This window comes from Dunckerocampus dactyliophorus, chromosome 8 (assembly GCF_027744805.1).
Source record: "Dunckerocampus dactyliophorus isolate RoL2022-P2 chromosome 8, RoL_Ddac_1.1, whole genome shotgun sequence".
NCBI lineage: Eukaryota > Metazoa > Chordata > Actinopteri > Syngnathiformes > Syngnathidae > Dunckerocampus > Dunckerocampus dactyliophorus.
This window is the reverse complement of record NC_072826.1, coordinates 30,217,954-30,242,879: the sequence shown is the minus strand read 5'-3', so window position 1 is coordinate 30,242,879 and position 24,926 is coordinate 30,217,954. Positions and strand designations below refer to the sequence as shown.

Genomic DNA, 24,926 nt, shown 5'->3' with positions numbered 1-24,926 from the left:
TGTAGCAGACATGGCCTGAGACAGCTATGAAAAGGGGGGACTTATGTGACCTTTGGCCTTCGGCAAAGTTAAATGGCAGCTTTTTTCTCGTAAATTTTCTTGTAAATTTACGACTTTATTCTCGAAATCTTGGATCATTTTTTTATGTGGCCCTTAATACTCCGTGGTATTTTGTGGATTTGCGTGTGTGTGTTTTGTTTTTGCTTTTTTTTTTCGCTTTTGCAGCAGCCCCGGAAGTCTGCACGAGGACACGTGCGCAGCAAAACAACAATAACAAGTGGAGCGTGCGCGCGCGCGGAGGAGGCGTGACACAGGGAGCGCGCACTTCATTCATTGCAGTCGGTGAGGACGTCAGCGCGCTTCTCGCGTTTTCCATCCCCACGCGTGGAACCAGAGCGGACTATGAGGGGCTCCTGCCGCCCGAGGAACCCGCGGGACCGGGCAGGTAGGCTGCTGGAGCCTCTTGCTGCCTTCTCTCTGGCTAGAAATGTATTTGTTGCGTGTGTCTGCCCTTCTCTGATGCTCGATGTAGCAGCAGCAGCTGTGCTAGCAGCCTCAACTAGTAAACAAGCGTGTGTCACGAAGGCGAGCACCGTGGATTGCCGTGTGTGGTGCTTGAACACTTTTAGGAAGAATTATGTTGGTTTCAATCTTTAGCTGCTGTGTAGTTCATAAATAGTGGCTTACTTTGACTTTGTTAAACGTAGCCATGACGTACTGAAACTCGCTGTGCAGCAGCTGGTTAGCTAGCAAAGGAAGCTAGCTCTACCCGGCATGTAAACAATGTTGTCATTCATCACGCTTTATAAAATGTCGCTTAGGCATTTTTTGTTGTTGTTGTTTCAAAGGCAGTCGGCGCTTATATACAGGTATAACGCTAGCTGGAGTACACTCAACTTCCTGCTTAGTGAACACACTTCCGTATAGAGATCATGACATTACTACCACACCACTACTCTCAGGAGAACCAGAGTGTACAGCGCAGGGAGACACCTGCTGTGGCCCGGCTAGGTGCTCTGTATTCTGCCACACGCTCCGAGCAGCTGGTGTGATGCACGGAGGTCTCTGGCAAACCTTTTGCGCTTTTCAAACGCCGTGGCGCTGGCGTTTCAGGTGGTCGATAAGGTTTTTTGTGTGCTCCATGGTTTGTTTTGGGGTTTTTTTTGCATTTGGCACAATGTCCTTCCTCTGAAAGTGAATGTTTGTTTCCAAGCGAGCTCGGGGAAGTTATGACAAGCCGTTGACGTCACAGGCAGGAGAAAAAAGGAGCACTCGGTTCGCATGCCAGTACAGTGCGGGTAATCTCGCCTTGTTGGAGCCTTTTTTTAAATTGCCGGTGATCGGAACGGTTTTTAATGTTATCGGATTTATCGGCATGACGTCATAATTCCTTCATATCGGTCCGATAATGATCGTGCCCCCCTACTTCCATGTCATTATTATTCTTTAGCGAAGGATTTGTGGCGTTTTATCAGTAGCTTTTTGCAAACGTTTGCTAACAAAGGTACAATTTTAGTTAAAATGCTGATTTTCCTGGTTAAAGGTGTGTGCGTGTGCGTGCGTGTGCGTGTGCGTGTGCGTGCGTGTGTCCTATATATACCAGTGACTCCATTCTAATACCAACACGTTATGTAATTTGCTGGCTTCCTGTGCGAAGTTTTGAAAATAACATGATGATTTCACCAGTGTGACGTGTGTGCTGGTAAGCGGTGCGTGTGCATGTTTGTGGTGCAGGAAATCTGTCCATGCATCCATCTTTGTCGCAGGAGTGGCATGTGCTAAATAAAGGAGGGAAATATGCAGCAGCAACCTGACCCAACATAACCTCAATGTGTGTGTGTGTGTGTGTGTGTGTGTGCATGCGTGAACTGCAGTAATTGTCCATAAGCCGTCATGTCTGTGTGTGTAAAAGTGTGCAGTGGTTGTCGTCATGTGTCCTGGCTTCTGTGAATAATCACAACAAAACAAATCATGCTGGCTTCTCTCGCCCCCCCCCCCCCGCCTCCCTCCCTGGCTGTGTCTGAGCAAGATGTAGGGGAAAGTTCACCCTCTCGCTCTGAATCTGGTGACACGCTGCAGGCAAAGCTGCAGCTGCTGTGTGACGTCTTCCATTTGGCTGCATATTGTGTGGAAATGTGTTGAGGTAGAGGAGGTAGTGGCGGTGCTTCCTGGGAGGTCGAGGAGGTAGTGGTGGTAGAGGAGGTAGTGGAGGTAGTGGTGGTAGAGGAGGTAGTGGAGGTCGAGGAGGTAGTGGTGGTAGAGGAGGTAGTGGAGGTCGAGGAGGTAGTGGTGGTAGAGGAGGTAGTGGTGGTAGAGGAGGTAGTGGAGGTCGAGGAGGTAGTGGTGGTAGAGGAGGTAGTGGAGGTCGAGGAGGTAGTGGTGGTAGAGGAGGTAGTGGAGGTAGAGGAGGTAGTGGTGGTAGAGGAGGTAGTGGAGGTAGAGGAGATAGTGGAGGTAGAGGAGGTAGTGGAGGTAGAGGAGGTAGTGGTGGTAGAGGAGGTAGTGGAGGTAGAGGAGGTAGTGGTGGTAGAGGAGGTAGTGGCGGTGCTTCCTGGTCTTTTAGTCATCAAACACAGATGGTGGACGCCCAAGCAATTAATCAGCTGCTTATGGCTATTAGACAATAATTGGACGCCAACGTTAACGCTTGTTTTCCACAAATAAGAGGCGGGTGGGAGGAATGAATGGGGGTGTCACGAGAGCTCATGAGATTAGAACATGACAAGATTTCGTGGGCACTCGCCTGGAGTGACAAGGAACAAATGAGTCGCACAGTAAATGAAAATGAAGTGGATAATCAATATTTTGCCGTCTGCATGCATGTCTGTTTTCCTGGCAGGAAGAGGGTTCACTCTGTGCATTGCTTTCAGCGCCTTGGCGCGTTTGTTACCATAGAACAACGGTATGAACGGAGTGAGCCCTTTCGTCCGTCACCCAGTCTCTGTGTGTCGGCGGGTGGATGCAGGACCGCGAGCATACACACACAGAGTGCAGAAGAGTGTGACAGTAGAAATTAAATTAGTAGATTGCAACATATTTTTTTCTATTCTTTAATTGTACTTTTCTTAAAAGTCATGTTAAAATCTCGTATCATCTCAAGAGTCTGGTGACAACCCTTGAATGAATTTAATAATCATCTGATGATAGCCATTAGTAAATACATGTTGTACTTTTTGCACTACAGTAATTCCTCCTTTGTGGCGGTTCATTGGTGTTTTAGAATATTTTTAGAGGATCGTGTTCAGTCGGCACACAGAATGACACAGACACATCAAGGTATTTTAGCCTAAACAAGGGTGTATTTATTTAAGCATCAACACACAAGATATATGATTGCAGCGACAAAGCCTCTTACCTACGCCAACAGGGTGGAGAGCCAACACCCGTGGAAGAGTTCGCATCAATCGGCTGGGCGTTCGATCACAACCCGCAGCAGACTCCGTCTAGGTGTTTTCGCTCTCCCCTCTTTATGCCAGTCTGTTCGTGCGAGCGTGAGAACGGGGTGGCCGGCCCCGAAACTCAGGCATTCGCACACAGAGTTACTGTTTTTAACAAAACAGGCGCCAGGCAACCTAGTTTGGTTATATGAGTGTCCTGTCTTCCTCAGTACATAACAAGCACCTGGTAGGCAAGGTCAGCAGATAACAATAACAAGATACTTCCCAAACCCATCACCCTTTCTCACATTCGTATCCTGGGAAATGAATGTTCAGAACAACACAAACCCATCACCCTTTCACATTCCACTCTTGATGTTCTGAACATCATTTTCCTCAATTCATAAAATCTTCCACCGTCCATAACATAGCATTATTCATCATGTTCCCCTCCCAATTATTCCAATTAACCAGATCGTGTTGCACCCTCTCAAGTAAATCCGCCCGTGTGTCACAGACAAATTCACCCCACATCATATTCCCCGCAACATGAAAATTCCAAACATAAATATCCGGTCGCCCGCTTTCCACAATTACCTCAATTTTGGTAAGCCCAAAAGGGGCATCGCTTTCACACACAGCAATTCGCATAATACTACCACTGATTAAAAATTATTCTCTCAAGCTGTCTTTTAGCTCGTTTAACATACAAGCAAGTGAATACGTTACATAAGGTTAATATATATTAAGCATCCTGCCAAAATAAACAAGGGTGGCAGTATGGTTTTCCTGGCAGTTACAGACATTCCAGATAAAATATCCCACCAATGATGGGCGGAACTCTGCTGCACTAGCCTCGCTACATGTTTCACTTCATCCCCGGCTATTAATGTGGACACCCACAACCGCGTGACATTGTACCTATGTCTTTGTATCAGATCCTTCAATTCTGTGGACCGGTCCAATGCGCATTTGAACCGGTCCAGAGACACAGTTCAGGGGTGGCGCAAAACCTCCCACTGCACCGCTGACAATCTGGACTCCTGGGAGTAATTGGTGAGATAATACGTTTGATTATTCCAATGCCACAGGTGTACATCATTAAGACAGCCAACGAATGGAGCTGAAGGTAACTGTGGGTGTTGTCTCATGGTAGCTACGCATAGGTAATGTGGCCCTACCTGCCATAGCATGTCTCGTGGTGTCTCAACACTCCAATCACATAATGTTACCTGACTATCACTCAAACATGGATTAGCGTGACCCATCTGTAAAGTACATACCATCCCTTGATCAGTTTTATCACATAAATCAGTGTCATAAGTCGTATTTGTTGCGGCTTCAAACCACTCTCCACTCACAATGATATCCATGTATTGATATTACCGGAAGTACTTCATATCGGCATACAGTTTTCACTTGAGTTACATTGTATTGATACCAATAACCTTTGCATTGGGTGCTATTGCAAACAGTTTGTTCCGGAAATAGTTGGAGCCATAGTTTTTGACTAATATTCCAAGTATTTCTCCACTGATGATAATTCCCTGTATAAACTCCAGTTATAAACCTTTCCTTCTGAATGCGTGCATGTAACATTTGCATATTACAAGCAGTCCAATTGGCAATTTGGGTCAGATTCATTAAGGAGCGATAAGTTTCGTTAAACATAGTCAATTGCCAATTGTACTGATGCGTCCATAAATTGACATTACTCAATTGTGTACCTATCCCGTTAGGTAACCACTCCCCAACTTGGTGTAACGCCCGTGATGTATACTGTCCAGTGGTCGACAGCACTGTACGCGTGACCTCCCCGTCGATGGTGTTGGACACCCCCAACACTGTTCCAGTCCCTCCAAGCAGCGTGTCATACCACTCTCGACGTCGTCGATGACATGTTGGGAGATTTGGAAACTTGATTGTCCATGACACCACAGTCCTCTGAGTAGCTTGGGCCATTCGGACGTGAAGAGTTTGTGCCAGGCATGTGTAACAGACGTAGATGTTACAGTCACTGGGGATGTTGGCCATCAGACATGCTTGACCTGCCGGACAGCTCACGTGGTCCTGCACTCGTTCCGGGTCGTTTCTTGGGTTGTTCCCCAAGAGTGGGCCACCATGACACCAAGAGCAAGGAGGCGCGTGACCAAAGAGCCGGCACCACCAGGTCCGCGGTCCCCAGCCATCTCGTCGATGTCGAGCCCTCCTTGGCACTCCAGTAAAGCGTTTCCAGTTGATTTACCTGCACAAAGAAGCACAGTTGGACATAGCATCCTACACTTTCTAATCTTCCCTTAAGTAGCATTTTGACACAGGTACATTGACCCATTTCTCCTGTCCTGAATACATGACACTCACGGTAGCATCATTTCCCTGTGCTATAATTTCAGCGGGTTGTGGAGGACCATCCCGCTGCTTCACCCACACTTTAGCTCCCACCTTATCTGTTGAACCAAAACCTCTAGTACTTCTAAAAGTAACAACCTCAGGTGGAGTAATCTCCTGTACTGGGGTCATATTGCATGGTTTAATTATTAACTGTGCAATTTTGTCATCCTTTTGTACAACCACGGGTTGTTCCCCCCATAATCTACAAATTACCCCAATTTCTCCTTATCTTTTATTGTTTTAGTAATCTCCTCCTGACCCCCACGGATTCTATATTGTTTCATGGAGATTAACGTCGTCGCTTCAGGTATGGGGAATGGTGCCATGTGCACTTTTCCCACCAAAACAGACTTTATTTTCCTAAGATCTCCAAACATAAACTTCCCGTGTCTTAAATGCAAAGTCATTCCTGTCAAAATGTCCATTCCCACTATCCACTCCTTTATGGGAGTGACTACAATGGTATACTTTTTAATGGGCGTTTGTCCGATTTTTGGTGGTAGTGTTATACTTTTACACTACTTGTCCCCCAATTCCCGTTAGGGGCACGATTTTTCCTTTAATTTTGTCCGGATTTCCACTAATCAACGAGGCCTCAGCCCCTGTGTCCACCAACGCTGTTACAGTTTGCACAGACTTGTCCCAATATATCTGCACTTGCACATGAGGCCTAATATCACTGGTAGACCAGTTCACCGCATTTTGGACTACCAGGGCTTGACCATCCCCCTATTCTTCATCCCTGTCACGCCTTCGCCTATCTCTTTTCTCCTTCTTCCTCTGCTTCTTGGTCTGCTTTCTGCTCACGGCAGCAACATACCTTTCTTCCTCTCCCGAATCTGAGGAATCATCATCAGACTGATCCTCCACTCTTGAACGGGGTGGCGCCGTAGGAGGTGGCCTGACCACTTCCTTCAGCATAGCGACCAAGTCTGCCACACCCAGATCCACCCTAGGAGCCATATTACACCTCACTTGTATGCCCTTCTGCCTACACTTCTCCATTAACGCATTCGTTGGGATGCCATCTATTTCCTCTGCTGGTACTCCCGCTTTAATCAAAGCCTTCCACATCTCAGTCCTGGTAGCTCCGCTACCACTCTCCTTCACGAAAGGCTTACGCTCTTCTCGGGCTTGGGGGAGCTTACTCGGCTCAGAAGCCGTCATACCCCAATCCCCAAGTCCTGCTAACTCCATCAACCTCATTCGCACAGCAGCACACGTCAAGTCTTGTGCTCCTAGCAACACTGTTAACATCGCGGATCTATATTGCGGTGGGGAGTCACGTATGATAGCGTCCCGAACCCGCTTAGACACTTCCTTGTCATTAATAAAAGGGTCTGAATCCCATGACACTGACTCCCTCAAACATAGCCGCGCCATCCGCTGCGCTGCATCCCACAAGGTATGCCAGGTACCAGTCAACAGCGGCCAGTCCCCAGGCGTGGGGTACACTTCATGGGCGGCCATAGCATACAATAAACACAGTGGCAAACTTTCTCCATCCCCTATCAGCCGTCCCACTATCCTGTATTCTGTATTTACCGACGGGTCAGACGACATTCCAGAAAACCTGACACAATCTCCCGAATCCACAGCTATAGCCTCGGCCCCATCGTCAGCCAGACGCAGCAGCCACGTGTCCAACGCTTCTCCTGGTCTTTGTTTATATCTCGACAAAATCAGAGTCACCTCATCTTGTGTAAAATCCTCCTTAATCAACCGTTGTTCCTGCATCTCAAGCACAGGCTCCATCACAGGCCGCCCGTTTGCTCCTATCACAGGCTGCCCCTGTGCGTCCACCATCTGCCTCATATCTGCTATGCCTTGCACCTGATGTCGTCGTGTAACAGGTTGCATTTTCTTAAATTGCTTTAATGATGGATAAATACTTCGAACCGGGGGCGGATCGGGGAGAGGTCCCAGCCTCTCGTCTGGGTCATCTCCCCATATGTCCCCATCCCACCCCTCGGGATCCCAATCTTCACTCATCCCGGCCACAAAGGAGCGAACTTGCTTCGCATCAACTTTACGGGATGAACGATTTTGGGCGGCACAAATCAATTGCGACAGGCACATAACGGTCTTATCCATTATGCACTGCATTCGCCTTAACTCTTTTTCCTTATCCTGCAGCTGCTTGGTCTGTTGCGCCGTCTGAGCGTTGGCCTTCGCCACCGCTAGATTACGCTCCTTCCATGCCTCTGCACAGATCCACAAACTCTCCCGTGTTCCCCTCAAGGGTGCCTCCTCGTTATATTCAACCTTGTTCAACATTCGTAACAGCACCTCAGCGCTTGCTACAGGGATATCGCCAACCCACGGCCCAGGGCGTCCCCCGCGTTGTCGTAAGACGGCGCCTATCCCTTTCACCTCGTCAGGGGCTACCCACCCTGACAACACTTCCTCCATGGTGAGGACATCTGTATTTTTCACTTTTCTTATACAGCACAAAGCCATTCTGCATGCAGCTGAACGTGGATCCTGCCGACAACGGCAAAAATGTTTTAGAATATTTTTAGAGGATCGTGTTCAGTCGGCACACAGACACATCAAGGTATTTTAGCCTAAACAAGGGCGTATTTATTTAAGCATCAACACACAAGATATATGATTGCAGCGAAAAAGCCTCTTACCTACGCCAACAGGGTGGAGAGCCAACACCCGTGGAAGAGTTTGCATCAATCGGCTGGGCGTTCGATCACAACCCGCAGCAGACTCCGTCTAGGTGTTTTCGCTCTCCCCTCTTTATGCCAGTCTGTTCGTGCGAGCGTGAGAACGGGGTGGCCGGCCCCGAAACTCAGGCATTCGCACACAGAGTTACTGTTTTTAACAAAACAGGCGCCAGGCAACCTAGTTTGGTTATATGAGTGTCCTGTCTTCCTCAGTACATAACAAGCACCTGGTAGGCAAGGTCAGCAGATAACAATAACAAGATACAGTGGGAAGTGAATATTCAGAACAACACAAACTCTTTCTCACATTCGTATCCTGGGAAATGAATGTTCAGAACAACACAAACCCATCACCCTTTCACAATTGGTTCCAGACCCCACCCTGCGAGGTGATTCCTTATTTATACATGGAACATTTTCATCATTGGAGCATAGAAAACCTGTTTACCACCTTCTAAATACACATTTTAACATTATTAGAGCTTTCTAGACATGAAATAACACCCCTATAGTCACCTTTACACTCCTGTTACCCAATACAGTAGACATATTAAGAGAAAATAAGACACATTAAACAGAGAAAACCTGTTTACCACCTTCTAAATACACATTTTAACATTATTAGAGCTTTCTAGACATGAAATAACACCCCTATAGTCACCTTTACACTCCTGTTACCCAATACAGTAGACATATTAAGAGAAAATAAGACACATTAAACAGAGAAAACCTGTTTACCACCTTCTAAATACACATTTTAACATTATTAGAGCCCTCTAGACATGAAATAACCTCTGAAATAACGATCTCCAACGTCACTTCCTGTCCTCCACACATCCGTCCGCCCGCCACTAGGGACCCCTAGGGAACACATTGACTGTGACACACACAAACAGGAGTTTTATTTGGGTCTTGGTTTATTTACTCTTATTATGTCTACTATATTGGCTAATACGAGTGTAAAGCTGCTATTCCGATACACCGATGAGACGATAGCCACTGCATGAAGCGCGCTGTTAGCTGCTAACGTGTGAATCTATGTTATCTTCTTTATGTCTAATATGTCTTATTTCACCGCACGGTAGCCCAATGGTTAGCATGTTGGCCACACCGTCAGGAGATCTGGAAGATCTTGGTTTGTAAATCTGCTTGGGCATCATGTGGAGCGTGTGGGTTTGCTGCAGTTAGGTAGGGTTAGGCTTCCTCTCACAATACAAAAACATGCAGGGTGTAGGATAGGCTTCAGCATACGCCTGCGACCCTAATATAGGAAACAAATGAATTATGTATATTGACTAATAGAAGTGTAAACACATGTTTTCTATGTCTTGTATGTCTTATTTTCTCTTATTATGTCATTGTATTGGGTAATAGGGGTGTAAAGGTGACCATAGGGTGTTATATCCTGTTTAGATGCTCTAATAATGTTAAAAAGTGGATGTAGAATAGTGGGAGTCTCTGGCCACCTCACGATTCCATGCGATTACAATTCAGAGGCCTGCGATTATCCATGCATCTTTTTTTCAAGCATCATTTTTTTTTCTATATATCATTTCTTTGTACTTTTTACTACAAAAACAAAGCATATTTGCAATTATCCGCAATTAGATGAAACATTAAACAGATGAATTGACTTCCACGATTGTTTAGTTTTCGCTCTTGAGCAAATAAACATCCCAGGCCATGAGATGAGGAAACGTGATAAACACAAGTATGTCTTTTATGTCAATGACCATTGTTGACCAGTGATGAAGGAAGCCAGCAAGCTAAATAGTCTAGCAGAGTGGTTTGCTCTCTGAGGTCAGCCCTGATGAAAGGCTGGAAAAGCAGGGCTTTTTATTTGCCCACGGCACAACAAAGAATATAAGAAATGGGGAAAAATAGGGCAAAAAGGCTTCAATGTTGATACTAATACTAGGGCCCTGTGAAATCTGTTGGATTTTTTCCCTCTTTATTCATGTTTTTCTTTTTTTTCCTTTCCTTTTTCTATTTACACATACTGTATTTTATCATTTTATCATGAATAAAATGCAAAAATCCTTGCATTTACTGATGCAATACATTGTTGGACAACTTTGCCCCATATTTTTCAAACTTTTCATTGCTACAAAATGGTCAACAATCAATCATATCCGTGTTTGTGGTTGAAGACGACGTAGTTGCAGATGCAATTGCAATCCTTACGTAATGTTATTTTTAGACACCCTTATTTTATGACCACTATTAGACATCCATCCATCCATCCATTTTCTATACCGCTCTATGCAGCTTGTCTTCACTACTCGGGTTGTGGGGGTATGCTGGAGCCTATCCCAGCTGACTTTTGTGCGAGAGGCGGTGTACACCCTGGACTGGTGGCCAATCACAGGGCACTTATAGACAAACAACCATTCCTGCTCACATTCATACCTATGGACAATTTAGAGTCGCCAATTAACCTAACATGCATGCCAGCCCCGCCTGCTGGTCACGCTATGTCAGGACATGTAATTTCATGCGTCAACTGCACGGGACACGGCTCCACCTGCTGGTCACTTTATGTCATTACTTGTAATTCCATGCGTCAACTGCACGGGACACGGCTCCACCTGCTGGTCACTTTATGTCATTACTTGTAATTCCATGCGTCAACTGCGCGGGCACACGGCTCCACCTGCTGGTCACTTTGTGTCATTACATGTAACTCCACACATGCTGAGATAAACACACCCACATGGAGTTGATGTTAAGTGAATATTTGCCAAGTCATTTAGACCTTTTGAATAAGGCAAGTTATTTACTTGCTGAAACCATTGAAATGCCATCGGAACTTTGGATTTTGAGGCTGCTTGAACGAGCGTTCTAGTCTAGTTCTAGTATTTGATGCTTTTAAGGTTGTCATGCGTCAAACAACAATCCTGAAAGGGTAATGTCGTCCATCGGCATAGCAATAAATTGTTTACAATACAGCAGCCTGTTGGAAGATTATTTTTTATTATTGGATCATATTTTATGATCTTACACTTTGATAAAGTTCTGACTCCTCCAACGTGAGTTCGGTGCACTTTAGAATTAGAATTGTTCTGTTGTGCCTTTCCTTTTTTTCTCCGCGATAGCAGCACGCGTTTGTTGTTGTTGTCACTGGCTTCTCTCATTGGCTGCTGGGCTTCCGGTTTGCTCTCCAATTGGCTGAGATCGCCGCTGCACTCGCTGCCCACGTGCGCTGCATGCGAGGGGTGTGTTTTAGTCTTCTTAGTCTTGCGTCTCTCGCTGGGAAGTGAGCTTTACGGTAAATGGCTATTTATTTACTCCTGTGGTATAAATGAGGTAGTAGTGCTCCGTTTGAAGGTAGTTGTACAAGAGAGTATTGTAAAAGAGTATTGTTTGGATCAAATGACTACAAATGTACAGGTAGAGTGTTTGTTTTTGGAACGATACAGTTTAAATGCACATCGTTGTCATATTAATCGTACATGTTTGATAACATATAAATAACATGTATTGAAAAGAGTGAATTTGTGCATGAAATATGCTTGTTTTTTTGCCTCCTGATTCTTGTTGCGCGCTCTTGCAGCCATTACGGTAACGTCCATCTGCTGTTCCTCAGCTGATATGAGACATCCTTCGCCCCCGCCGCAGCCTGCTCAGACCCTATCTCTCTGCTGCTGCCGGAGCAGCCAGTCCTGCTCCGTCTTGTCTTCCTTGTGCCCCCCCAGTCAGGCAGCGTAACTAAATGATGTTAGACAATCAGGACTTTTTGCTGGAGTCTTTCCCGCGCGAGCTGACTCAGAACCCGCTGAGGAAGATCTGGTTGCCGGGCAAAAGCGGCCACATAGCGCAGAGACGCGGTAAGATGCAGCAGCAGCATCTCCAGACCATGTTGCCTTCCTGTTTCACACACTTTCTATCTCGTCATGTTCACTTACTGTTTGAGCAGGAACTGATTAGAACTTAACGAGGTCCCCGCACAGCACTAACATGCAAAGCATCATCACGTTGTGGTGTTATCGTCCTCACCACAGCAGTGGGTCCTGCCAGCTGGATGGCTCTCTGCAGGTCGGCCGTGTTTCTGCTGAGTCAAGCTTCTGCGTGTTTTGCTGCTGCATCCAAACCCTTGGAACCAGTCCAGCCTCGCTTCAGCACCTTTTTTCTGACAAAAAGCTCACTCTTAATGATCTAACGCAGCGTCTGCCATCCTTTGGCATACAAATTAAGTTTTGGGATGAAGCTAAAATGCACTACTATTACCTTTTTTACACCTTCTAAACTATGTCAACTTGTTGATGTCTCTCCCCACCCTGCAGTATGCATGACCAACTGTCCCACCCTCATTGTGACGGTCGGACTTCCTGCCAGAGGAAAGACCTACATCTCCAAGAAGCTGACCCGCTACCTAAACTGGATAGGAGTGCCCACCAAAGGTATCCATCCTAGCAGGCATGTCCAAAAAGCATCTTATTCAATCCCTTACTGCCTTGTCTCAACAATTACTCGTTGGACACTTCCATGTGAAAATGAAAAAAAACTAAGACTGCATAGCAAGATAGCTTAGGCGAAGCAAAAGAAAGGACCAATAAAAAAATAGTAATGGATAATTGAATAAAAACAGCAAATAAAATAAGAATAAATAAATTACAATAAATAGAATAACTACTGTGATTGCAACCCCCGATTGTGATTCATACCAAAATAATAATCCTACATTTTTTAGGATCAGGCTTTGATGTTTTGTAGAACCTGTTGGAAACTTGTCCTGAATATTTTTCCCCAAGCGCGCTGGCCATTTTGTGTGGAGTTTGCGCAAATGCCGAAAATGGTGCCCATCTCGCAAAGTTAAAGAAAAAGAAGAAAAAAAAAATTCCTGGTTCCAGACGGTGATCTGGATCACGCCCAAAATGTAACCAGTTCTTCCATATCCCACTTCCGACAATTCCTCAAAATGTCACCCAAATCCATTCAGAACTTTTCATGTTATTTTGAAGAAAAACAAACGCCTTGGCGGAGGTAAAACGTGCACTTTTCCTTGAATCATAGTGAACGGTTGCAGGTCTAGGTGAACTATATACAGAGCTGAAATATACATGAATAAATAGTCAATATTGTAATAGATATATAATAAATGCAGGTTTAAGCAATACTACTACGATGATGATCAATGAATGAATTATGATCGTGTTCAACGTGTCTTGCATGCGTCTGCCGTTGAAATGGTGAAGTGATCATTTATTGTCAGACGTGTGATGTTGTTGCTCTTGAATGTGTGACAGAGTTCAACGTGGGCCAGTACCGCAGGGAGTGTGTCAAGATCTACAAGTCCTTTGAGTTTTTCAGCCCCGATAATGAAGAAGGCGTAAAAATCAGACGGTAAGCGCTTCGCACCGACGTGTCACTTTCATGTAATATTAACTCATTCAATCCCAGCCACTTTCCAAAAGACAACCCCTTCAGTGGCGGCCATTTTACACCATTTGGACTCATCTTTCAAGGCACACGGAATGTTGTGTTGTGTTGCTATACAAGCATGGAACCTACCAAAAGAAACATTAGACTCCTGTCTTTCATCAGAAATAAAAAGTTTGTTTCTTCCTTTTTTCGTTCTTTGGTAATCAGCAGTAGAACAGGTCAGTTTCAGGAAAATATCAGTTCCTGACTAAAAAAGGGAGAAAAGCAGCTTTTTGTGAAAAGATACATTTCAAGCATAACTTTCCCTTTGACACAATTATTTGCTTTTGTGACAGCTCACATATCTAAACAACTATACCAACATAAGACAAAAAAGCATCAAAACAATTTATTAACCAATATAACACCATCAACTATTTACAGTTTTCGCATTTGGAACTGAATTATGTGCGTGCGTGTAATGTAACAGCTGCCTTTCTGCATGGGCTTCCTCCCCCGTCTCCTTCCTCTCATGATGCACTCTGCCACCTAGTGGCCGTTTGATGGCATTAAAGTTCCTCTCAAGACTAATCCTCCTTTAGCTTCTCACGGGAAACAAACAAACATAAAAGACGTATAAATATGTTGTTGGGATCAGGCGGGCAGGTTTATAAAAACCTGTAACTACGTCTTTGGTACTGAATGTCAGCAAAGCTAGCGTAGCTATGTGAGCTACGGCGCTAACATGGTGCTCAGTTAGCCTATTTGCTGGAGAAAAACCAAATGATCAAACTTTCAGCTCCCACGTCTGTAGCTGACTGACGCATGGGTGGCAGGCTTTAGTTGAAGATGTGTAGCGAAGCCTGCTTTTTGTTGAAGATGGATGTGTGAGTAAAGCATTATGATACTGTGTCAGGATTACAGTATGTGGAAAAATGTGGTTCTTGTGTGGTCCTGGAGGTAAAAAGTGGGCATTCAATGGGATTCATTGAATAAAAATAAATATTCCTGGCTGCATTTCAGTTATCCTTTTTAGCTTTTTTTGTGCGTTTCCCCCAGTCACTGTGCCATGGCAGCTCTTAACGATGTTCGACAGTACCTGAGTGTGGAAGGAGGCCAAGTGGCGGTGAGTCCCTTTCCTGCAGTTCTCTCCAGCAGCGTGTGAGAATGTTTACATCTTTTGATGTTGTCTCAGGTGTTTGATGCCACAAACACAACAAGAGAAAGAAGAGGAGCCATTGTCAAGTTTGCAGAGCAAAATGGGTTCAAGGTATGCCAGCAAAAGCTTCTGTCGTAATGAAGTCGCCCGCAGAGCCGCGTTAATCTCGTCTTACGGATCCACCAGGTGTTCTTTGTGGAGTCTGTGTGTGAAGACCCAGACGTCATCGCACAAAACATCGTGGTGAGTTCTCCCGTTTTGGTTTCACGTAGAAACATGAACACCCAAGCTGTGTCTCCTTGCCCTGCTAGCAAGTGAAGCTGGGCAACCCAGACTACATCCACTGTGACACTCAGGAGGCCATTGAGGACTTCATGAAGAGGATCAAGTGTTATGAGTCGTCCTACCAGCCTCTGGACGACGTGTTGGACAGGTGAGGATCCAGGAAGGAGTCTGAAATGACCTACACCTGCACCCTCAGGGCGGCATGGCTCAGGTGGTAGAGTGGTTGTCTCCCCAACCTGAAGGTTGCTGGTTCACTGGACTGGTGACCATCCATCCATCCATCCATCCATCTTCCTCCGCTTATCCGGGTCCGAGTCGCGAGGGCAGCAGTCTCCGTAGCGAAGACCAGACTTCCCGGTCCCGGCCACCTCTTCCGGTTCCACCGGGAGGACTCCAAGGCGTTCCCAGGCCAGCTGCGAGACATAATCCCTCCAGTGTGTCCTAGGTCTGCCCCGGAGCCTTCTCCCGGCTGGAACAACTCACCAGGGAGGCGTTCTGCACTGATTGATTAGCGCCACTAAAGCTGTCCGTCCCCACAGGGACGTATCCTACATCAAGATCATGGACGTGGGCCGTCGTTACCTGGTGAACCGCGTGCAGGACCACATCCAGAGCCGAATCGTGTACTACCTGATGAACATCCACATCACGCCGCGCTCCATCTACCTGAGCCGCCACGGCGAAAGCGACCTCAACATCAAAGGACGCATCGGCGGTGACTCGGGCTTGTCAGTGCGAGGCAAAGAGGTAGCTGATGAAGGATGAAGTGGAACGACTGGTTGCTATACCGCTGTGTGTGTGTGTGTGTGTTTTCCACCCCCAGTATGCCAAATGTCTGATGAAGTACATCCAGGACCAGAACATCAAGGATTTGAAGGTTTGGACCAGCCAGATGAAGAGAACCATCCAGACTGCAGAGTGTCTAGGAGTGCCCTATGAACAGTGGAAATCCCTCAACGAAATCGATGCCGTGAGTGGATCTCCACACACATTATTATTATTATTATTATTATGATTATTAGTATATGAGATTGGAAGGCATTTGTCACACTCAGGGTGTGTGTGAAGAAATGATGTATGAAGAAATCCAAGAACATTACCCCATGGAGTTTGCCCTCAGAGACCAAGACAAATACCGCTACCGCTACCCCAAAGGAGAGGTCAGACCACCGTATACCGTACACCGTACGCCGCATCGTCGACATTTTTGCTCACTCGGTCTGTGGTGGTTTTCCGGCAGTCGTACGAAGACCTGGTGCAGAGGCTGGAGCCTGTCATCATGGAGCTGGAGAGGCAGGAGAACGTGCTCGTCATTTGTCACCAGGCCGTCATGCGATGTCTTCTCGCTTATTTCCTCGACAAGACTGCAGGTAGGACACGGGGCTTTGGAATTAGCCTTGGGGTTTCAGGTCAGGGTTTGACAATAAGGTCAGGGTTCAAAGTTAGGGTTTCAAGTGAGGGTGAGGGATCGACATTCAAGTTAGGGTTATGGTTATGGTTCGGATTTGAAATGAGGACTTGGGTTGAGGTTTTAAAGTAGAGAGCTAAGGTTTCAGGTTAGGGTTTCAGTTAGTGTTAGGAATTCAAAGTTAAGGTTCCAGTTAGGGCTCAGATTTGAGGCCTTGGGTTGAGGTTTTAAAGTAGAGGGTTGGGGTTTCAAATTAGTTTTTGGGCTTTAAAGTCAGGGTTTGACGTTAGTGTACGGGTTTCAGTTAGTCTTAGAAATTCAAAGCTAGGGCTTAGGTTTAGGTTTAGGTTTGGATTTCAAAGTTAGAGTTTCAAGTGAGAGTGAGGGTTCCAAGATTTTAGGGTTTAAGGATTCAAGTTGGGTTTGGGTTTCAAGTCAAATTATGGTTAGAGATTGAAGTTTGGGGTTTTAGTTTTAAGTTTGAAATGAAGTCAAGTTCCATTCAGGTTTAAGGATGCAAATCTAGTTTGGGTTAAGGATTCCATCTGGTGTGAGTTTGGGTTTGAAATAAGAGTTAAGGTTGAAAGTTAGGGTTTGGTTGTCATAGTATCGTACATTTCGGTGTATACGTCTGAGCCACTAAATTTAGAGAAAAAACAGATTTGTACATGCAGTCATGGAAAAATGATTAGACCAGTCGTTTCTTCAGTTTCCTGATCCATTGTAATGCTGCTACCACTAAACGGTTCATTTGTTTGATAACAAATGCAACTCATCAGAGTTTCATTTGAGAGCTGATATCTACCAACTTCCATGCTTTTCTTGATAACCAAAATCACTTCAGTTCTTACATGGATAGCTATGATATCATTGTCCTGCCAAAAAATTGAACTTTTATGAGCTATTTTTGTTGTCATTGTTACATTTGTCCAATCAAAAGGTACGCTTCGTTGTATCAAGCATTCAAATAAACAAGGGTGCTCTCACCAATTTTTCCATGACTGTATATAAGCCGCACATGTCCACACAGCAACTTAACACTCAAAAGGTGCACCTAATAAATATACAAACATGTACCAATACAAGTTTAAAATGGAAAAAAAGAACATTTTCAAGTTTTCCCACAATGCATTTGTCTGAGCAAAACATTTCATTGGAGGACAAGCAGCGTAGAAAATGGAAGGATGGAGCTGCAATGCTGCTGCTGTCCACCAGAGGGAGACTGACATCATTGCAGCGCCCCAATGAATGAGTTGCTCAGATGCAATGCGTTAAGGGTAAACTTTAAAGAGTTGTTTTTCCCCCCATTTTAAACTTGTGTTGGTGCATGTTTCTAGGTTTCTCAGGTGTACCTTTTGCGTGTTATGTCGCTGTGTGATGAGTTTAGTGTTCTTAGTAAGAGGAAAGCGTGAGTCAGACTGTTATATTGAGTGATTGGCTCCTGCCAAAGAAAGAGCGACCGTTTCCTCACTGACTCGCAAGCGGCACAGTGTTTGAACAATTAGTAGTTCTGAAGTAAAGGAGATGCCACAATATTAGAATGTATAAACTGCAGGGTTCAAAGTTTAAGAAAAAAGTAGCGGCTTAGACGCAGGGTTTCAAATGTAAACCCTACGCACAACGCCAAAGCCTGACTTGAAAATGTAAACAAAGCATTTTCGTCTGAGTGTACTTTACGTTGTTCCACAGATGAGTTGCCTTATCTTAAGTGTCCTTTGCACACGGTGTTGAAACTGACGCCATTGGCTTACGGTAAGCGATGCGATCATCCGATGAGAACGTAAACCTAACAGGCGCCAAGGGTTACGTTCAAGTCCTGACGAGCGTTTTTGTGTGCTCAGGATGCAAAGTGGAGTCCATCTACTTGGGCGTGGACGCCGTGAACACGCACAGAGAGCGACCACAGGTACGTAACGCAGACGCGACACCGGAGCGGACGCCATTTCGTTTACCGTGACTCGTCTTGGCGAGGACGCCCACCATCAGCGCCTCTTGAGAGACAACTAGCGGCAACGCATGGTCACGCTTTGATCCGTGCCACACATCTTTTGTCATGTTCAGCACTGATGGTGTGTGTCGATGTAGACATGAGTGTTTCTTTTGTGTCGCCACAAAGCCATTCCAGTCTTTTCCTGCAGACATGCTTGGATTTGTGAAACGTAGTACTCAACAGTGTGCTTTTGTTTGGAGTATCAGCATGAAATACATCTATTTTCTTACTGTCTTGTAAATATGCAACATTACAAATAAACTCATCTGTTTTCCTGGTCAAAATTGTCCTCATTTTCATATATTGTACATACGGTCATGGAAAAAATGATGAGAGCACCCTTGTTTCTTCAGTTTGTTGGTCATTGGAATGCCTGATACAACTAAAGCTACCTTTGTTTGGACAAATGTAACAATGACAACAAAAATAGCACATATAGCACAGTTCCATGTTTAGCCAGTACAATGCTATAGCTATTCATGGAAGTTATTATCAAGGAAAGCATGGAAGTTGCTAGATATCAGCTCTTATTATGAGCTATATTGGTTATCATTCTATTTGTCCCAACAAATGAACCTTTACTTGTAGCAGGCATTCCAATGGATCAATAAAGTGAAGAAACAAGGGTGCTCATCATTTTCCCCATGACTGTATATATAGTTTGTTGTTTGTTTGTTTTTTTTACTCAGAATGACTTAACTGTCTGAGTCTTGTGTGCTGTCACCGTTTCAGAACGTGAACGTGCAGCGGAGTACGGAGGCCGCTCTCAAAACCGTCCCGGCGCACTTCTGAGCTCCTCATGCCTCGCGCTGCCACCGCCTCCTGGCCGACACGAAGACGTTTACAATGTGTCTGAGAAGGCAAACGTGTTTGTGCTTTGAAGTGGATAGACGCTGAAGTATTCATCGCTGCTGTGTTTTCACGCCCTCACCAAAACTGTTAAAGCACTGTGACTAAATGTGACTAAATGTGGTGTTGACATGTTGCAGTAGTGTGGAGGTGGCGATGGACTTTTTTTTCCTCCATGTTCTGTGTGTCGTCGTCGTCGTCGTCATCGTCATAAGCTGCGTCAGTGACGAGGAGGAGGATACAGTGGCCACTGTCATGTTTCCTGCTTGCTTCTACTTGACGTTCCAAGAGCCTTCTGAACATGCAGGATAATTAAAAAAAACAAACTTACTCATCATTTGGGATGATTCTTTGAAGGAGTAAGACGGCGGTGTCCAAAGTCTTTATTGGCCCTCAGCACATTCTGAAAATGAGACAAATTCATTATTAGACTACATTGTTAAATATTGACTTGACGTCAGCAATTTCTTCAAAAGGATTAGCATATATTAACCTACAATGGTGTCAAACTGTATCAAAGTGGCCCCCAGTGGAAGACATTTGGACACCCCTGATCGAAGCAGACTTGCATTACTTCATACTGCAGCAAGTGTTAGCACGTTAAAGGAAAAGTGCACTTTTTTTTTTGTAATGTTGCCCATCCTCCACAATACTTATGTGAGACATGAACACACGTCTTTCTCTTAGAAGGAAAAACAGGTAAAAAGAGGCAGTTAATTAATGCACAAAATGGGACACACCTCCAAAAAGCGCCAACAAGGCTCCATTTCCATAAAGTGAGCTGCCTTTGAACCACGTTATTGTTATGCCCAAGAACTACCTTAATGGCGTAGTGACACCTCGCCACACCACAGCGGATAGCGACTAGCACACTTGCTCTCAATGCCTCAGGCCACTAGCTAGCCAAAGGTGACACTACATATTGGAGCTGCCGCCACTGCTGCTGTGTTTTTGTTTTTGACGCTAGGTGTAGCCTTCCTTTCTATGTTGCTATGTGAGATCAATGCACCCAGGAAGGAAGTTCCCAAAATACTACAAGTATGACATGTTATCATGAATGTACCTGTTACTACATGCTCACAGCATGGATAGAAAACCTTGTTGGAGCTTTTTGGGGGTGTTTTAATAGCGGCCTTTCTGGGCGGCATTAGGTCGTATTAGGGCCGCATTGGGAAAAAAAAAAAGAGAAAGTCATACATTTACGAGGAAAGTGGTAATATTAGGAGAATAAAGTGTTAATATTAGGTGTGATGGAATTTACGACTTTAACAACTCAAATTTCCGAGAACAAAGTCGTAATTTTATTATGATTTCCGCATAAATGTACGATTTTATTCTCCAAGTCTCCCATTTATTTTTTCCCCCCAATGTGGCCTGTCGTACGGAACAGTTGTCCCATCACGTGCATGAATTAGCTGCCTCTTTTGACCTGTTTTTCTATCTTTAGAAGAGCTTTGCAGTGTTCATGTCTCACATAAGGATTGTGGATGATGGCCAACATTTCCCAATGTTCTACAAAGTACATAAGAAAAGAAGTCTTACCTGCCTTGTCCACATGCACAAATGTCAATAAAGCTTATTCACAACAGGACAAGCAAACGTATTCTTCATCTTCACTACCATCAAGTATATTTATTCCTTTTGGGTGATTTCATCATCTCCAGGTAATAAAACACGGAAGTCGTGTGCCGAATTGCCCCCTCCCCGTCCTAACAAAAGCATAGCACAATAAAACATATCAAGAGAAACCAAGAGCAAGGAAGAGAAAAACAAATCCAAAGTACCCTGTGCTCATCAGCGTGGGTCAGAAGGCAGGCAGAAAGAAACACATATAGTGGAATAAGCACAGTGAGTACATTATTTATATTTGTCTTCTTGACACAGCGGTCAAGGCCAAGAGTGGAATGTTGGCTCCTGGGAACGCCCGCTTAGAACTGCAAAACACAACATAGAATTATTGTTACACCACTATATATATCTATATCTCTACATCTATATATATATATATATATACACATATATATCTCTACATCTATATATATATATATATCTACATCTATATATATATATATATATCTACATCTATATATATATATATATATATATATATATATGCATGTATATGTATGTATGTATCTTTTTGTAAACTGTGTTATTATTGGCCTATTAAAGCTGTTAAACTCCACATTGAGAAAGTGAAAGTACGATAAAAGCGTGTAAGAAGGGTCGACACTGACGTTTTTGAGGAACTCTTCCGCGACGATGCGAGCTCTGGCGTTGACGGAGAGTTTCATCTCGCTGATCTCCTTGTCGATCTCCTCCATGAAATGAATGACAAAGTCCACCAGCTTGTGTTTGTACATCTGCTCCGTGTGGAAGTTGGTGATGAGGAAGCTGATGTCGTAGCCCTGCACAAACACGCAAACTTCAACATTCCCTCCGCCGCAGGCCTACCAGCACGCTGATTGGACAGCAAAGGCTGGCCACAATATTGGTATGCGGCGTGTATTAGAGCGGAGGCTGCTACTTGAGGAAATGGTGCGGGAAAGTGCATCTCCTCACCTCCACTGGTTTCCTCCTGAGGATGAAGAAGTTCTCAGCTCTCATCATCATGAAGCGCATGAACTTGTGGCACAGAATCTTCTCGATCTCGTCCGCCTGGATGTGTGAAAGAAGACACCCGTGGTCAGGCTGACACACACAGCAGGGTTTGCGTTTGTCCCCCCCCTCACCTGCTTGACGGCGATGCTGACTCGGACCGAGTTGATGGATCCCTCGATGAGAACTTTCTCCTTGTCGTTGCGGCTGATGACGACAGGCTGGAGGAGGAGTTCTTTGCTACTCCTGGAGGAGGACACCCAGCAGGGTTGAATGTTGTGCAACTCACTCCTGGGTCTCGGGCCATAAAACACAGTTCTCACCGTACTTCCACCTCAGGCTTGTTGTGCCTCTCCACCACCTGCGAGGAGAAGTTCTCCAGGCAGAGGGCGGCCTGCAGGGTGGCACGCACCGCATTCAGGTAGGGTCGCAAGGTGGCCGTCTGAGAGAGGACAAACAACAATGGATGAAGAGATATACGTACAAACCCTTTCATACACAGTCAGACATGTCTTAAAGGACTGCACTACTTGGCAGCAGCCAGCAGAGGGCACTGCCGATTCCGTCTCAGGCGTTGCTGGCTAAACAAGTAGTAAATACAGTAGACACCCCTACAACGTAAATAATCCGTTCCGAGAACCTTTATGTTATAGGGATTTTATGTTATACGAAGCGTACAATACATGTAAATAACCTAATCCGTTCCAAGATCTTCCCAAACTCACCCCTTTGGCCCTTCAAAATATTCAAAGTCCACCAAATATGGTGGGAAAATATAAGAAAACGTTAGCATAAACATAGTAGAGTAACATTCCAATATAAAATAAGGTAATAAATAAGATTACTGTAAATGAATAAAACTGGAAAATAAAAACAATCAAAACACGACTCAAAGAGTCTAAGAGTCAGCTGGTCTCAGACAAACGCACACGCGCTACACGATAATGCTGTGTGCAAAATTTTTATTTGTAACTTAACTTCATTGTTTAAGTTAGTTTCAGGGCGACTACAAAGAGGAAGGAGGTTGAAGGGAGAAGCCTGTCTCTCACACAAACTCACGTACGTGCTGTATAACTCAGCCAATGAGATGAGAGCGTAGGCGGTGCCCCGATAATCAGCCAATGAGATGAGAGTGTAGGCAGTGCCCCGATAATCAGCCAATGAGATGAGAGCGGATGCGGTGCCCAGAAAATCAGCCAATGAGAGCGTGATGCGTCAGAAGGCGTCACCAAGTGTTAGTCTGAACTTGCATGACTTGAGGCAATAATAAAGTTGATTGGAAAAAAAAGACTTGCACTGACTTGACGCTTTATGTTATGTGGAATTTCTTCTGTAATACGAAGCAAAAACTTTACATAAATTCTTTATGTTCAGTGGAATTGACGTAAAAGGAGGTTTATGTTATGCGAGGTACTACTGTATTTCCTCCAGTGGAAACAAAATACATCAACAATGTTGAACTTACTCATCAAATTATTGCAAAAATACTAACATTTTTATTTCTGTTTGTTCTATTATATATGCAATAAATACAATGCTATTGTTGACATTTCATTAGGTAAGAAGTAATCATAATAGATTAGCAAACATTTGGCTATTTTGCTGGTTAGTGTTAAAAAATATAGGACACTTTTTTATTTTAAGATATTTTAAAAATATAACTAGAAGATAATTTTAAAGGAATTGAATAATGTTAAAATGTTTTAAGCATTTTTATCAAAATACAAACCATTTTTACAGATCGTTTTCGAACCTGTTGTATATTTTTTTACACAATTTACTCGGCAAGCGTTTGGCAGTTGTAACTGAAGTGTTGTGTTTCATGTATTTGCAGTTACAAAACGTGAATAATAGACATAATGACATCCCACGCCAAGCACTAATGTCCAGCACAACCGTAATCATGCTTTCACCGCGTTAGTTTCTTAAGCTATGACTGAAATGCCGTTCATTGACGCTAATTTGTCAAATGAGTGTTTTGGAGTTCAAACTGACAGCAGGCTCCAACAGCAGCTGTTAGCTTTAGCATGCAAGCATTCTTAGCTCGCGGCAAACCGGTTTACTCACGACCCTATCAAGCCTTTACGTATGAAACGTCATATCTAGATAACGACAATGCGGACCTTTTCATTTAAGTGTTTCGACTAAACGCTGAATGAATAAAGGTGACTTTACCAAAGGGCCGAGCAGCGACAGTAGTGTTAGCTTGCTAGCTGTCTAGCATGTTTGAACTCCGCGGATAAATTCAGCCTCAGCATTTACCTCCACGGAAGGTAACGACACGCGCAGTTCCTAATAAAACACCAAAAAGCCACTGAGCAGCAAGAAATGTCGAACTGAGCTTACCATCTTAATGTGTCAAGACAGGCAGCTACAGGAGGAAGTAGCTGCTCTTTGATGCAGCTATTTCCGCACCGGAAGTCATCCAAGCGGAAGTTTACCCACATATATTTGAACCCGATAACACTTACAATAAGAGTGCGTTTTTTTCTTTTTCGTTACCACACGTCACAGTTACTCCATTATTAAATCATTCCGCAGTATTTCTAAAATCATCACAGGCTGTTGAAATCATAGACATATAGACGTAGACGCCGCATCTAGTGGATTTGTCCACTGCTGCGCTACGTCAACGTCGCCGCCATATTGGATGTGTCAAGGCTAGGCTGTAAATGAATACAAGTAAATGTACTTACTGTCATGAAGCACCTTCATACATATAAGTTAATGCTCTCGTCTTCTCGTTGTTTTTGGTGCCTAACTGTTTCCCAAGTATATTAGTGCGTGTGTGAATGTATACTCGAGATGCATTAACTTAAATGTCTTTGTAGAA

The 24,926-nt window shown here is 44.5% G+C and overlaps 2 protein-coding genes across 3 annotated transcripts; one reads left to right on the top strand and one right to left on the bottom strand.

Annotated features, from left to right (window-relative positions):
• Nucleotides 1–280: 280 nt before the first annotated feature.
• pfkfb4b (6-phosphofructo-2-kinase/fructose-2,6-biphosphatase 4b) lies at nt 281–21,109 on the top strand. Of its 2 annotated transcripts, none has more exons than XM_054783919.1 (14): nt 281–445; nt 12,727–12,843; nt 13,690–13,786; nt 14,864–14,930; nt 15,000–15,074; nt 15,150–15,206; nt 15,275–15,396; nt 15,788–15,995; nt 16,072–16,218; nt 16,304–16,408; nt 16,489–16,618; nt 18,346–18,408; nt 18,498–18,562; nt 19,379–21,108. In XM_054783919.1, exons 1-14 carry the CDS (start codon nt 403–405, stop codon nt 19,436–19,438), a joined length of 1,356 nt encoding a protein of 451 aa, XP_054639894.1. In that variant the 5' UTR covers nt 281–402; the 3' UTR covers nt 19,439–21,108. The 2 variants fall into 2 exon arrangements, with proteins under 2 accessions (XP_054639894.1, XP_054639893.1); XM_054783918.1 differs by lacking the exon at nt 281–445 and adding an exon at nt 12,001–12,270 and having other exon boundaries at nt 19,379–21,109.
• On the bottom strand, nt 21,097–24,926 carry arpc4 (actin related protein 2/3 complex, subunit 4). Its single transcript, XM_054783920.1, has 6 exons — nt 24,440–24,926; nt 22,417–22,535; nt 22,228–22,339; nt 22,058–22,153; nt 21,733–21,903; nt 21,097–21,429 (listed from the first exon to the last, which is right to left on the bottom strand). The coding sequence occupies exons 1-6, from the start codon at nt 24,440–24,442 to the stop codon at nt 21,424–21,426; spliced, it is 507 nt and encodes a 168-aa protein (XP_054639895.1). The 5' UTR covers nt 24,443–24,926; the 3' UTR covers nt 21,097–21,423.

Bases quoted from the DNA above. Each gene is read 5' to 3' on its own strand.
- pfkfb4b (XM_054783918.1), top strand. From the start codon at position 12,156: ATGATGTTAGACAATCAGGACTTTTTGCTGGAGTCTTTCCCGCGCGAG. The intron at 16,219-16,303 runs GTGAGTGGATCT...TGTCACACTCAG, and splicing joins CCCTCAACGAAATCGATGCC to GGTGTGTGTGAAGAAATGAT. The intron at 18,563-19,378 runs GTACGTAACGCA...TCACCGTTTCAG, and splicing joins CGCACAGAGAGCGACCACAG to AACGTGAACGTGCAGCGGAG.
- arpc4 (XM_054783920.1), bottom strand. The intron at 22,340-22,416 runs GTGAGAACTGTG...GTCCTCCTCCAG, and splicing joins AAGCCTGAGGTGGAAGTACG to GAGTAGCAAAGAACTCCTCC. The intron at 22,154-22,227 runs GTGAGGGGGGGG...TCACACATCCAG, and splicing joins TCAGCATCGCCGTCAAGCAG to GCGGACGAGATCGAGAAGAT.